Below are 14879 nucleotides of genomic sequence, written 5' to 3'. Positions count from 1 at the left end.
CAATGATAGAACGCTTTTGTTGGCAAAGTTGCCTAAAAATATGATCGGTAAAGATTGCAATGAATTGAAATTCAGACTTTTAAATAAATCTTCAAATAAAATTTTGTCACAAAACTTTTTTTTGTGATATTGTTTGTCCTGTGACTTTTTTCCTCTGGCATTTTTGAATTTTAAATGCATCATGTTTTTTAAAAGTTTACCACTTCGTTAGAACCATCTCAATACACGAGTGTTTATGAATGAGTTACACCAATTGACTAGGGCATAATCAAAATGACATTGATTTGGATTTAGTTTAAACAATATGTATTCAGATAAATCAACATAATCCGATATTATACAAATGAAATAATAGTTATCAAAGGTACCAGGATTATAATTTAGTACGCCAGATGCGCGTTTCGTCTACATAAGACTCACCAGTGACGCTTATATCAAAATATTTATAAAGCCAAATAAGTACAAAAGTTAAGAGCATTGAGGATCCAAAATTCCAAAAAGTTGTGCCAAATACGGCTAAGTGTGACGAGACTTAATATTCTTATTTGAACTGCAGAAATCTACAAAGTGAATCTAAATGCCATCCGTTAACGATAAACCTGTATGAACACTTCAAAATACATGCAACAGAAAGCCACATAGACTAACAAATATCTAACTCAGAGATTTTTTATCCAGAATTTTACGACATACTAGTATATCGTAAAGACAGAACAACCCAACCTGACCATGATGTAGGTGGCATGTAAAACGCCATGAAAAAGACCGTGTACCGTCAGGAGAAGTGACTTTGGATACTGACTGTGAGATATCATTGAACAAAATACAAGTTCAGTGGAGTAAACCCCTATACACCGAATGTTTCTATAAACATCGAAACAATGAAACTGTATCATAACAGAAATAGGACGAATCACTTGTATTGATTGATTAATAGTACGATACCTTTAACAACAACATATTTCACCAAACAACATACTTCCCAATTTCCATTCTAAATTTTATTGACTTAGTTTTCATTACCAACAAACACCTCATTATCGACCACGAGGCAGATATTGTGCACATCACAACTAGATTTAAACTAAAACAAAAAAACCCGCAAAACATTATTGTACATCAAAAGAAATATACCATGTATAAAGACAGTACTGAACGAGGAAATTTGTTGGGAAACATTTAGCCTCTTTTTACATCACTTATGGTCGACCATTTACTACAGAAAACATGCAGATGTAGATTGAACATCCCCTAAGATCACTATAGATATCAAAAGAGTTATGCGCTGGAAACAACTGTTATATCCGGGCACACAGATAGAAAAAAGATAAAGACTAAGTTAAGACCAAAGAAGAGCTACGAAAAACCAACTAGACGTTAAACATACTAACTATTTGTCCAACCTTTGAGTTATTAAAGGTGATACCAATATTGAGTCGTCTAATCAGGTAATCACCAAACAATTCTGAAGATATGTTAGGTCAAGAAAACAGGAGAGTAGTGGTGTATCAACACTCAATGTAGAATGACAAACTAAAGAAGTCAATACATCCAAAGTTTAAGCATTCCAATTGATATTTTATAGTGTGTCTTTCTAAGTTGTGCTGCAACACTTTTGTTTCAAATAAGGGAGAAGTTTTGGTACCATAAAAACGTGTAATCCTGCAGCAATTGTTTGCACAGGTCCTAAGTGAAGAATCTGATGTTCATTAGTTGTCTTTTGTTTATGTGATTCATAAGTGTTTCTCGTTTCTTGTTTTTTTATATAGATTAAACCGTTGTTTTTTTTCCAGATTGAATGGTTTTACACTAGTATTTGTACGGCCCTTTATAGCTTGCTGTTCAGTGTGTGCCACAGCTCCGAGTTGAAGACCGTAATTTGACCTATAATGGTTTACTTTTATAAATTGTGACTTTGATGGAGAGTTGTCTCATATCACATCTTCATATATCTAACCAATTTCAGTACGTCATTACAGCCGAGGAGTTAGACATTGCTTCTTTTCCAAACATAGGATCTAATTTCATCAATACGATCGAAGACATTTATATTAAAGAAAAGAGAGTAATAGTAAAGATACTAAACAGCTAGATATCAATAAAGTTAGTGGTCAATATACTAGACATCTTGCACACTATTAAAGGAAACGGCAGATGAAATATCACATTATTTGAAATATATATTTAAAAGATCATTTAACCTGAAACAAGTCCTGCCCGATTTGACAACTAGGAATATAACACCATAAGGACTTTTCAAGAAAGGAGATAGATCGAAACCAGTAAATTATAGACCGGTATTGCAATTTGTTGCTCTTATAGTTTATGTGTTTTCCTCGGTTTTAGTTTGGAAACGGTATTTGTTTTCTCTCAATCGTCAGTTTATGTCTTTGAACAGCGGTATACTACTGTTTCATTTATTTACAGCCATGTAAAATACACTTTTCAAAAGAGATCATGCGAAACACAGAACTAACAATTACACTGTAAAAAATAAACAGATATTTAGATAACAAGCATCAAACGGACTTATTAGTACTTGACTTCAGTAAAACTTTTGACACCATACCCCCACCACAGAATCCTCGAAAAACTAGAACAATATGGAGTCAGCAGAAGTATTCATGGGTGGCCGCAGACCTGCAAGTGTAGACATTTAGATATATATATCATTGACATTTTGATTAGTTTCTGACATCAGCCTGATACTTCTTTTAATCTGAATTTTACGGTATGTATTAACGGCACTGTTTGTTCTACCTTTACTAGAGGTATACAGGGCTGGTCATGATCTCACTAAACATATTCAACACCACCGCATTTTTGCGACTGTACCAAGTAAGGGCCTCTGGCCATTGTTAGCCTTGTATGTGTTTTTAAACATAGTTCATTTATATGTTTCGGAGCTTTGTGTGGCATCACCTTTCTGTATTTATAGGGGACAGCTAAAGCCTGTTGGGATGTGGGATTTTCTGTGTGAAGGAAAACTTGGTGGCTGTTTTCTGCTCTTAGGTCCAATTGATGTCTCTTTGACACGTTCCCCATTTGCATTCTCAATTTTGTTTCATTCAAAATAAGAATATAAGATAGATGCTTTTACATGGTGTAAAATTAATAATTTCTTATGATCAGGCAGGGGCACCATTTGTGTCTTTCATACAGTACAACATGCAGAGAGGGTCATCGTCCAAATCTAATTTAACCAGGTTCTCCACAGTGCACAGCTTTATACGACCCCAGAAGTCGAACCATGAATTATAGTTTGGGCAAGTATGGACACAATTCTTCTTTCAATTAAGAAAAATGAAAACAACTTACACCCTAGCCCCCCCCCCCCCCCCCCCCCATTTGTTTGGCAATTAATCCAAGACCTGACATTTCCTTATCCATAATATACAAGTAGTGAAAGGGAGGTAAATCCGAACATACCCAACATTGTATCTTAAATCTTTTAGAATTACCTCCCTTACACTGCTTTTAAATTGTCTTAATTGTCCATTGACTAGAAATACCTTGTTTTCCCCTTTTTTGCCTCTACTTCCGAAAAATTTTGAGCCATAACCCCCCCCCCCCCCAAAAGTTAATACTAACCATCCCTTCAGGGTATGGAAACTTGTGGTTTAATTTCAGAGAGATTCATACACTTAAACATAAGTTATTGTTTGAAAACAACAAAAATGATTATGTTGGGTCCCCTTATTCCTACATTTTTGAGGAAATTAACCCCAAACTGAATCCCAGCCTTCCCTGTGTTATATATGGAGCCTTGTGGTACAATGTTAGAGAGATCCATACAGTTAAACACAAGTTATTGTCTGGAAACTAGAAAAATGCTTGTTTTGGCCCCTTTTTGGCCCTTCATTCCTAGAATGTTTACCCAGTAACCCCTTAAAATAAATCCCAAGCTTCTACTTATGATATGAAACATTGTGGTACAATTTCAGAACAACTGAAATACTAATACACAACTTATTGTTCGGAAACTAGATAAATGCTGTTTTTGGCCCCTTTGGACCCCTAATTCCTAAACCTTTGGGACCATAACTCCCAAAATCAATCCCAAGCTTCCTTTAAAATGTTATTGATGTTTTTAAACTTGTTCAAAAGTTATATAAGGAAACAATCAGTCTTCTGACAACCCCACCAAAGCCGACACTGACGCAGATGCAGACAACGTGACACCAATATATGACCTTTTTTTTTTAATTTTTGCAGTCATATAAAAATTTATTCCCACTAAGAGATTACATACTATATTTATTATATATAAATAAAAACCAAAAGAAAATTTGAGAATAACAACAATACATATCTTTTTTATATTTCATAAAAATATAACATGAATTAACAAATATGTGTGACATTATTACAGTCAAAACCCATTTATCTAAGAAAATAAACTTCCAAAAAGAGAGAAACAACAAAGATTAAAACATTCAAAATCTACAAAATGTCCTTAATGTATCAATACAGGGTCTTTACCTAACATGGAATAATGTCACAACATATTGTACTATGTTGCTAACAGACATAAAATTAGACAAATTCTTGACACAGTTATAATTTTTTTTAAGGACAAATAACTTGTTTAAATTTAAGTCATCAGTGATCAATAATGTAAAAAAAAATGTGAAAAAAATCCAATTCTGTATAATGACAGATAACAACACACAAGTTCGACCAAACATTAATTGGCATTAATAAAATTCAAGTCATAGAAATAAAGTCATACATCACACTATGATAAAGATTGAGGCAGATAAAAAAAAACTTTATTCAAACAAAAAAAACATAAAGGATTGCTTATTGTCCAATTGGGAATACATCATGCCTTTTCAAAAAGAGAACAAACTAGCAATAAAAACAATACAATGGTCCTTTAATATGGTCCACCAGGATGATAGGTACCCATAGATAGTTTAAATTGGACATGGCTGTGAATTATACATCCCAACAAACACCACTCTTTAACAAGGGTTTTACTGCTGGTCAGAAGGAAACCAAGAGATAACAACTCTTCTATACCCAAATTATTCTTAGGATTACAGAATAATGGGAAAGAAAAGAGTTGAAAAGAACAGATAGTAAATTCATTTAGGAATGGAACGAAATGAAATGAACTGAAACGAAAAAAAAACAATTCCTACGAAAAATTAGATCTTTTATGTTTTGGTGGAAAGTTTCCCTCAGTTTTAGTTTGTAACCCCGATTTTGTTGTTTGACCATGGATTTATGAGTTTTGAACAGCAGTATACTACTGTTGCCTTAATTATTCACAAAAATACTGAACTTTAAGGAAAATTCAAAAAGAAAAGTTCCTAATCAAATGGCAAAATCAAAAGCTCAAACACATCAAACAAAATGGATAACAAATGTCATTATTCCTGACTTGGTACAGGCCATGGTGGATGGTTCCTTTTTTTTTTTTTTAAATATATCAAATATCTCTAAAAGTGTAAGACCAGCAATAACAAATAGCTAATTCTAACAAAAAATAATTTCATAACTTACAAATACAAAAATAATCAAAACTGTACTACATATAAGTCTGTTTCATCTTTCAATATGGGAGTACAATATCATATTGTAGGGTTTGGTTACAGTAGTATGTCTTTCCTTTGCCAAAAACAAAATTTTTAAAGAATTAAACATATTTAATCTTTACACTGGTAATTCAGATTTAACAAATATTTACAAATGAATATCACAATTCCCATATGTAAATAAAAGAAACTAGTACTCTTGAGTTATAAATATTAAATATGTTTAATACAAATACATGTATTTAAATCAATTGATAGTATACACAATAAAAGATATGTCTGTACAACACAAACCTTTTGAACGCATTACTAAAGAATAGATAACAATATATTAATGTTTAAAAGCTTGTCATATAATACAGACTCTTGTCTATATTCATGCAACTTACTAAATTTGTGGTAAATTGGTTGATGTCTTCTTATATTAACCTTTCATCTGTTTTATTTACATTCACATATTAAAAAAGTTTGTTTTTTTACTGTTTACTTTTGGTATATTAAAAAAAAAGTATTAATGAGACTCATCAGAGAGTTTGTAAACATAATTATTTGGTAACATAGCTACAATATAGTTCATGACATTGCATCATCATAATCAATTATTACCATGTAATTCTTTGTGCATGTTTTTTTTTTTATATTATTCAATTACATAATTAACCAATCTCTTGTTAGAATATATCTATTAATATCTATATATTAATTTGTAATTACTCCAGTATCACATCCATAAAATAGATATTTACAATTAAAACAAGACAAAAACAATGAGTTGAAATACAATGTACACGTTCATTGTAGCTTTACTCATCGACAGGGGCATGTTGATGGCCTGTTACAAAGTTAGCAGTAACCTCAACTTGTGAAGAATTGTAACCAGAAACAACTGGAAACAAAGGCTCATCACAATTTACATTTTTCACAATACAGAGTTTTTCTCCTTCCTCACTGTTGTAGATTTCCCATGTACCAGCATCTGTGTCCAGCAAGAAACCCAGAACTATACGGCATTCCTCATCTACTTGGTTCTTTACAAGAACTTTATGGAGAAGAACTTTCCTATCTCTGACCACATGGACACACACAGCATCACAGGCTGGATGGTGAGCTCCTATCATTGACCATGCATATAGTTGCCCTTCAATATACTTCTTGTTATCTATAGATGACTTTCTGGCAATACCAATTTCAAAGGCGATGTTGTTTTGCTGCAGAGGTGCTACAACTTTCATCTCCAGGATAACTTCATAAAAATATCTCCCAGGCTGTGTAAAAACATGTGTTCCACGTGCACCTTTGAACTTTTTGTGTCTGTAATAATATTCATAACATTTATAATATGTAATGCAATCAGTTCATCTTTTTTTTCGATATTTAATTTTTCATCTGCAAATTTTTAATTGCCTTGTGATACATGGTAATTTGGATATTTGAATGTTATAAATAAATAAAAGAAATGATGTGAATAAGGTACTATCTTTAAAAAAAACTTAAAATCCCACTTGGTGAATATTTTAAGTATCTTAACTCTGCAATAACACAGAGATTTCATTTTTTATAAGCTTTTATTATACATTTGTATTTTAAAAAAAAAACAATATAAGATAAAATGGAAAATGGAAATGGGGAATGTGTCAGGAGACAACAACCCGACCATAGAGCTGACAACAGCAGAAACAATTTCAATTTGCAATTTTCAACCTTTTTTCTGCTTAATAAGGACAAATCAACTAAAGAAGAAATAACTAGATTTATTTAGCCTTTGACATATGTAAATCTTTGAGATCTTAAATAAAATGCTCCCACAGGGGGAAGCTTGATACGATCACTGAGAATGAACCCTCAACAGTTGGGGCGTGTATGGACACAAAATTCAAGCTTGATACGACCACTGAGAATGAACCCTCAACAGTTGGGGCTTGTATGGACACAAAATTCAAGCTTGATACGACCACTGAGAATGAACCCTCTACAGTTGGGGCTTGTATGGACACAAAATTCAAGCTTGATACCACCACTGAGAATGAACCCCTTAACAGTTGGGGCTTGTATGGACACAAAATTCAAGCTTGATACCACCACTGAGAATGAACCCTCAACAGTTGGGGCGTGTATGGACACAAAATTCAAGCTTGATACGACCACTGAGAATGAACCCTCAACAGTTGGGGCGTGTATGGACACAAAATTCAAGCTTGATACGACCACTAAGAATGAACCCTCAACAGTTGGGGCGTGTATGGACACAAAATTCAAGCTTGATACGACCACTGAGAATGAACCCTCAACAGTTGGGGCTTGTATGGACACAAAATTCAAGCTTGATACGACCACTGAGAATGAACCCTCTACAGTTGGGGCTTGTATGGACACAAAATTCAAGCTTGATACCACCACTGAGAATGAACCCTCAACAGTTGGGGCTTGTATGGACACAAAATTCAAGCTTGATACCACCACTGAGAATGAACCCTCAACAGTTGGGGCTTGTATGGACACAAAATTCAAGCTTGATACCACCACTGAGAATGAACCCTCAACAGTTGGGGCTTGTATGGACACAAAATTCAAGCTTGATACCATCACACAGGTTTGTACATGTCAGGTTAGTATAAACAAACATTCAATCTTGATTCAGCACTTAATTTGCATTGTGATAAAATATTTGATACAGCATACAGGTTTCTGGCATAGAACGAATGTGGTCGGAGAACCTTCAAATTTGTTCATGTTCTGAACGATAAAATTGGACATTTACCTATTTTGTCCACTTTAAAACATCTATATTAATTGTTAGATTCAGCATATCAAAAAACTCAAAGAATTAAATTTTTGATGAAATCAAACAAAGTTTATTTGAGACCTTTTGGACATTAATTTTGACCAATTTGAAAACAGGGCCCAAAATTAAAAATTAAATACATTGTTAAAATCTGTTTGTTAAAGAACCTCAATAACTCAATTTCAATTCATTGGTCAAGAAATAAGCAATTTATATACAAAGAAGAATATACAATTATTGAAGTTTGGCCCATACAGTAACCCCAAAATCATTCCAACCTTTCTATTTTAGTAAGGAACCTTGTGGTACAATGTCATAGATATCCATACACTTATAAATAAGTAACAATATTGACCTACCAGTAAATAGTAAATCCAATCACTTAAGATAAGTTATTGTTTGGAAACAAAATGTCTTTAGACATCAACAACAACCGTTGTCACAATATCATACCATAACTGGGCTCTAAAAAAATTGCTGTCATACAAAAACATATTAAAATCAAACTACCTGTAATATATATGTTTAACACTGATGTTTACCTGTTTGGGTGTGATACAGATAACTTTGGTACAACTCCTTGCTGGATATTAGTAAAAGTTGTCCCATCTTCAGTTACAGTTACTTCTTTATGAGCAGTTTGTTTATCAAGGAAAAATCTCATTTCTGAACATAAAATAAACAGAATTTTTAAATTGACATTTCTACAAGGCAAACTTTGTGCCTTTCATTGAACATAAGAAAATTTGTCATTTAACTGATCTTAATTGTTTTTTTTGTTGTTGTGGGGATATATAAGGGTCAGTGTTTTTAAATTTATTGTTTTACATTTGTCATTTTAGAGTTTTTTTATGCAGTATGAGTTTTGCCCATTTTTTAACACTGTAATGTTACCTATCAAAGCTGTCAACTTCTATGTCATTTGGTCTCTGGTGGATATTTGTCTCTTTGGCAAATATACCACAATCTTCTTAACTTTTTTTTTGGTGTGTTTTGATTATATGCCTAAAATAAGCTTAAATATGATATTGAAATAATTTTATAATCCATATTTCGTCCAACAAGTGACACAAACAAAATGTTCAGAGGTGGTCAGGTCAAAACGTTTTTTCTATGCCATGTCAGATTATAAGTCTCTTTAAACCAATATGGAATATTTATTAAGCTATCAATATAAGAATGCAGCTAAATACTATCAACAAGTACTTATAAATGTGTGTGTGTGTGTGTGTGTGTGTGTGTGTGCTTTTTTTAGACACTGAATATGTAAGAATTTAAAAATTTGTTTCAGAATTTCCATGTACACGTACATGTAATATAAATATGTATAATGAATTCGTTATCATTTGTTTATTATATAAATCATGTTAATGATGTCATCTTATATCAAATTTGTTTTTAAACATTTGAAACATTAAGTGTACTCACGTCGAATAGTAGAGAATATTTCTGGATTATTGGTTACAACTTAAACAGAAAAAAATAAAAGATAATTCATATAACTTAAACAACTTTGAGAAAACACCCTGTAAATGGCCAAGGTATCATTACTAATCTAATAATAAACTGTACAAAATTATTATAAAGTTTTGGAAATTCTTGAACTTAAGCTTTCACAATTTCAAAAGAAATGAAAAGCCCCAAAGAGTAGACAAGTCTTTGAGTCTTAAAAATTTGCCTTATTCAACAATAAAGCTTTCTACATGGATAAGAAGTAAACAAAATCATCAACTGACTTAGCAGCAACCCTATTTCATGCATTCTGAAAGTTTGTTGCAAGGCAAGTAAAACCCATAATTTGAAAATGAATTTTAAACATTTTTAAATTCTGGTTATTGATCGTATGTTCATGAATTAATAAATCAAAAACTTTTATGAGATCAAATGAGTGTTCAGTATTGATTTCAAAACAGAGGTAAAATTATAACTTTAATTTTTTGAAAGTTCAAAGTGAAAGTGGGCTTCTAGTTCAGTTACAATATGTTTTCAATGTGGTAAGTCTTCTAAGTTGTTAAAGTGAGTTACAGTCTTGTTAAATTCAAGCTGCAGTGCTAGCTTGGGTGAAGTTTCTCATATTAAATTTACAGAGAGGTCTTCAGAAAGATCGCACCTCACTGTTTGTTTCGGATGTCTCCTACAATAGTTTAAGATGAATTCTTAATGCAATACGTCCATATCACTGTTTGTCTGCATGTATATTGTAGAATGTAAATTTATCAACTAATTATTAGCATATAACTCTTAAGTGGAACGTATACTGACTGCCAATATATAAAATTTACATCATAGTGAAGGCCCTTCAGTCTTTAAGTGAACATATATATATAAATACACAAAAAATCATTGAAAGCATTTGTTGACAAAAAATCTTTGAAAAATTTGTCAACATCCAAAAATATATCATTTTGAATATTCATTTAATGGAAAATATGTATGCAAATGTTGCATTTCTCTTGGCACTCAGTATATTAATAAGCAATTACTTTGTTCAGGAAGTTTTGGAACTTCTCCTTCAGGGAATTCTTTCATGTCTCTATCATCTTCAGAAACAGTTATAAGATCTGGAGAGTCTCCACTCACTTCCTCAACAAAAGAAGTGTTTCCATCACCAACAGTGAATGGACGTGATGCAAAGGTTTTGTTCTGTAACGTCAACTCCAGTTTATAGGCTCCTTCAACCATGGGAACATATCTAATGGAAAACTTTCCATTTTGTAATCCTCCATCCTTTATTTTACCTGGTAGGATATCACCTAGAACATGCAGAAAGAAAATTATTTTGACAAGTCTATCAATTGATTAATAATTGATGCACAAGATGTGATATTTTTATTTTCAATAAAATGAATAAACTCTTTATACAGAGACATATCTGTAACCTTATGACAAGAATTGTTAATGCCGCAGTAGTTCATATACAGAGTTTACTAGCCTGTGCTACTCTAAGGTACAGAATTGAAATCTTACTAGTGTCAAGACATACCCGTAGCCAGGGGGGTTCGGGGGTTCAGACGACCCCCCCCCCCCCCTTGAAAACAAATAAGCACTGTTAAAGTCAATGTTCTGTTCGAATTGTGACTGTTAAAGTCGAGTTTGTGAGTCAAACGAACCCCTCCTTGAAAATTCCTGGCTACGGGCCCGCAAGATATGTGCAAAGTATAGAACTCAATTCATGTAATTGACACGGATTGCCATTTTTCTGCCAAAAGTTGGTGGTTCTCTCTAGGAACTTCAGCTTCAGTGACCAATGAAAACCAGCTGCCTAGATATGGCTACAGTTGCTAATAATTGTGTTTAATAAACAGACAAGCAAACTCTTCATAGGTAAAGAGTTGCAAGTTTATATTTATATAGATCCAAATTGTGTTATACTTATTGTTTGGGAAAATGACAACAATGACAAAGGAGGCTAGTACAATTTAGCATGTTTAGGAGTAGTTTGAAAGACACATAACTGAAGTATTATAAGACAAGTTCCAACAGACAAACCATATACCTTCTTGTGAACAGGCAGAAGGAGAAAATGATTTAAATACATGACAGTGTGAAAAAGTAAGTTAATTTTACAAAACTTACCCCTTGGGTCTGTAATCATAGCCTGGAAATGGGCTTCTTCAGCAGCAGGTGTTTTCTCTGATGTAAATAGCTCAATGTCAAACACCACCTCCTCTCCTGGAATGGCTGCTCTCCGCTGTTGAATCGAAGTATTTGGAGGAAAGATAGAGCTTGACCAGATATGCATCTTTTGGCTTAATGTATTTTGTATATCTGGACTGACCCCACTGCAGTCTAAGCCAAATGCTGCCATTTCCCATGGTTCCTCATCAAACTGTTCAGCTGTTAAATTCTGTAGTCTGTCTGAAATGGTTTTATTAAGCTGGAGGAAGGCAGGAATATTTGAATGACTCATAACTTTATCAGTGTATAAGACTGAATGATCAATATTAGATTTTAGATTTTTCAACTTTGAATCTTGTTCCTCAAGGCTTTGACATTTCTGGAAGACTTGTTTATTTACTTTTTCTTTCAGGGTCTCTTTGGTACGATCTATCTGCTGATGCAATATTTCAATCACTCCATCAATTTCATTATATATCTGATCTTTGCGGAGATTTATTTCTTTTCTTTCATCCTCTATCTCATTTAGTACTTTGGATATGATGTTGGACTTTTCTTTGACTGAGCAAACCATCTGTTTGATTTCCTCCTGTTTCTCATTCCCTACTGTACAGATATCAACCAATGCATGTCCTTCTTGGTATTGATGGTGGATCATGGCACATGTGACACAGATAGGTTTCTCACATTCTTTTTTAGTGCAGTAAAGCTCTAAAGCTTTTCCTGGGTGGATTTGGCATGTCTGAGGATGACAGAAGGCTGTGAAATCAGTAGCATCTCTCAGTTCTTCAAGTGGTATCAAATCATGATTTCTTGTTACAGTGGTTCGTCGATGTGCTGCCACACAATCTAAACATAGAAACTCTCCGCAGGGACGACATCTGTGGGATGCAACGTTTGTTTCATTACATCCTCTTCCTTCACAAGAAACTGTTGGTGATGTCTTCACTACCACATAATCAGACAGATCTCTGGTTGTATTGTCTGTTGGAAAAGAGGCCACTGAATGTTCCATTCTGCAGGTTGGACAGGGAAGCACTCCGTCTTTAGCTACTTTTGGGATGCAAGTCTCACATAACAAATGGAGGCAAGGTAAAACCTTTGTGTGTGTGTCGTCATGAAAATCATCCAGACATACAGGACATGTCAATAGTTGTTTCTGAAGATCATCTAAACTTTCCAGATCCATTTGATCCTAAAAACAAAAATCAAACTAATTAGTAACCATCATGGATGAGAACAAACTGATTACCATCATGGATGGGAACAAACTGATTACAATCATGGATGAGAACAAACTGATTACCATCACGGATGAGAACAACCTGATTACCATCACGGATGAGAACAAACAAATTACCATCATTGATGAGAACAAACTGATAACCATCATTGATGAGAACAAACAAATTACCATCATTGATGAGAACAAACAAATTACCATCATTGATGAGAACAAACTGATAACCATCATTGATGAGAACAAACAGATTACCATCATTGATAAGAACAAACTTATTACCATCATTGTTGAGAACAAACCGATTACCATCATGGATGGGAACAAACTGATTACCATCATTGATGAGAACAAACTGATTACCATCATTGATATCAAGAACAAACTGAGTACCATTTTACTAAATATCCTTAAAGCGGATTCAAGTATAATCATCTTTAGCATTATTTTAGGAAAATCATCAAAATCAGTCAATATTTTATTGTCTAAAAGAAAGTGTACATTTTATTGTCATGCACCAAAATTACAATGAACGTCATTTGGCAAGATTTTTTACTGTTATTCTTCATAAAGGTGACAACCCTCATGTAAAGATATCCGACTTCAAACAAATCTTTTATGCTTATTTATGCATCATGCTTCCCTATTTCCATTCTCAATTAAATAAGTTTTGAAAGTTGTTGAAGGCCATAGGGTGGCATATAGTTGTCATTAACTATTTTTTCAGACCTGTTGGGTTTCTGGTGATGACCAAGTTGTCTCATTGTAACCACAATCATGATAATCCACCATAGTCCTATTACTTGTGACATATTCATTATTCATGTGTATGCTCTGTATGCCCCTTGTGGGCCCTTAATTGGAATTAAAAATGTTCTGTTCTGTATTCATGTGGTTTTTTTTTATATACATGTGCATAAAAATAAGCACCGCCACTGTCACTCATTTTCATGCAACAACTAGTCTGTAAGGGCAAAAACAGTCCCTGTGTTTTTACTTTCGCTTTCGTTTTCCGTAAAGATTCATCATAGAAATAGAATAGAATTTAACATTTCGTTACATATTCAGTGAATACAATATTGTTATTACTGCGTGTCATATGAAAATACCAATGCATGAATGGGTTATTTTAGTATTCGACTCTGTCGCATGATTGAGCGATTTCAACTTCCATTTCCAGAAATTTGTGATATTTTTCTAGAAAGTTTACACGTACTTAAAAAAAATGTTAAACAATTAAATACTTGATCCATTTTTACCAGTGACTAATATAAATATGTTCAAACCAATGTTATTACTTACTTCTTTGATACTTTTGTTAGAAGACGTATTATATATCTGAGGATAATCTATAAACAAAGTTAATGCGGTGTTGTCATTAACTCTGGTTATTTTTCTGGTCTATATTTAGATTATTACACTATGGGTGTGTTTGGATATCGGCTCATAACAATAAAGGAATCTTTGGGTAAGATCCAGAAAATGAATCATACTAGTATATAGATTATGAGTAATGAGGTTAAAAATATTGTCTTATTAAAGACAGTATCAACCTATCTTTCAATACGAATTATCCTTAATTAAACCCCCTTTATAGAGGAACCATATATCTGTATAATCAATAAATAGATTGTGTATGGTATAATCTTGTAAGGCCTTTTAACAGTTTAAAAAGTGTAAAACGGTTTTGTTTTCT

The 14879-nt window shown here is 33.1% G+C and overlaps 1 protein-coding gene across 2 annotated transcripts; it reads right to left on the bottom strand.

Annotated features, from left to right (window-relative positions):
* Positions 1–4237: 4237 nt before the first annotated feature.
* LOC134706510 (E3 ubiquitin-protein ligase TRIM45-like) lies at positions 4238–14601 on the bottom strand. Of its 2 annotated transcripts, XM_063565519.1 has the most exons (6): positions 14486–14601; positions 11902–13138; positions 10809–11078; positions 9754–9792; positions 8868–8991; positions 4238–6854 (listed from the first exon to the last, which is right to left on the bottom strand). In XM_063565519.1, the coding sequence occupies exons 2-6, from the start codon at positions 13130–13132 to the stop codon at positions 6347–6349; spliced, it is 2172 nt and encodes a 723-aa protein (XP_063421589.1). In that variant the 5' UTR covers positions 13133–13138; positions 14486–14601; the 3' UTR covers positions 4238–6346. The 2 variants fall into 2 exon arrangements, with proteins under 2 accessions (XP_063421589.1, XP_063421590.1); XM_063565520.1 differs by lacking the exon at positions 9754–9792.
* Between the last annotated feature and the right edge of the window lie 278 nt (positions 14602–14879).

The sequence above is a fragment of the Mytilus trossulus genome, chromosome 2, assembly GCF_036588685.1.
Source record: "Mytilus trossulus isolate FHL-02 chromosome 2, PNRI_Mtr1.1.1.hap1, whole genome shotgun sequence".
Taxonomy (NCBI): domain Eukaryota; kingdom Metazoa; phylum Mollusca; class Bivalvia; order Mytilida; family Mytilidae; genus Mytilus; species Mytilus trossulus.
The sequence above is the reverse complement of the archived record's forward strand: the minus strand, read 5'-3'. Positions and strand labels throughout refer to the sequence as shown.

Bases quoted from the DNA above. Each gene is read 5' to 3' on its own strand.
- LOC134706510 (XM_063565519.1), bottom strand. From the start codon at position 13,132: ATGGATCTGGAAAGTTTAGATGATCTTCAGAAACAACTATTGACATGT. The intron at 8,992-9,753 runs GTGAGTACACTT...TTTTATGTTCAG, and splicing joins AATATTCTCTACTATTCGAC to AAATGAGATTTTTCCTTGAT. The intron at 6,855-8,867 runs GTAAACATCAGT...ATATTATTACAG, and splicing joins TCTGTATCACACCCAAACAG to ACACAAAAAGTTCAAAGGTG.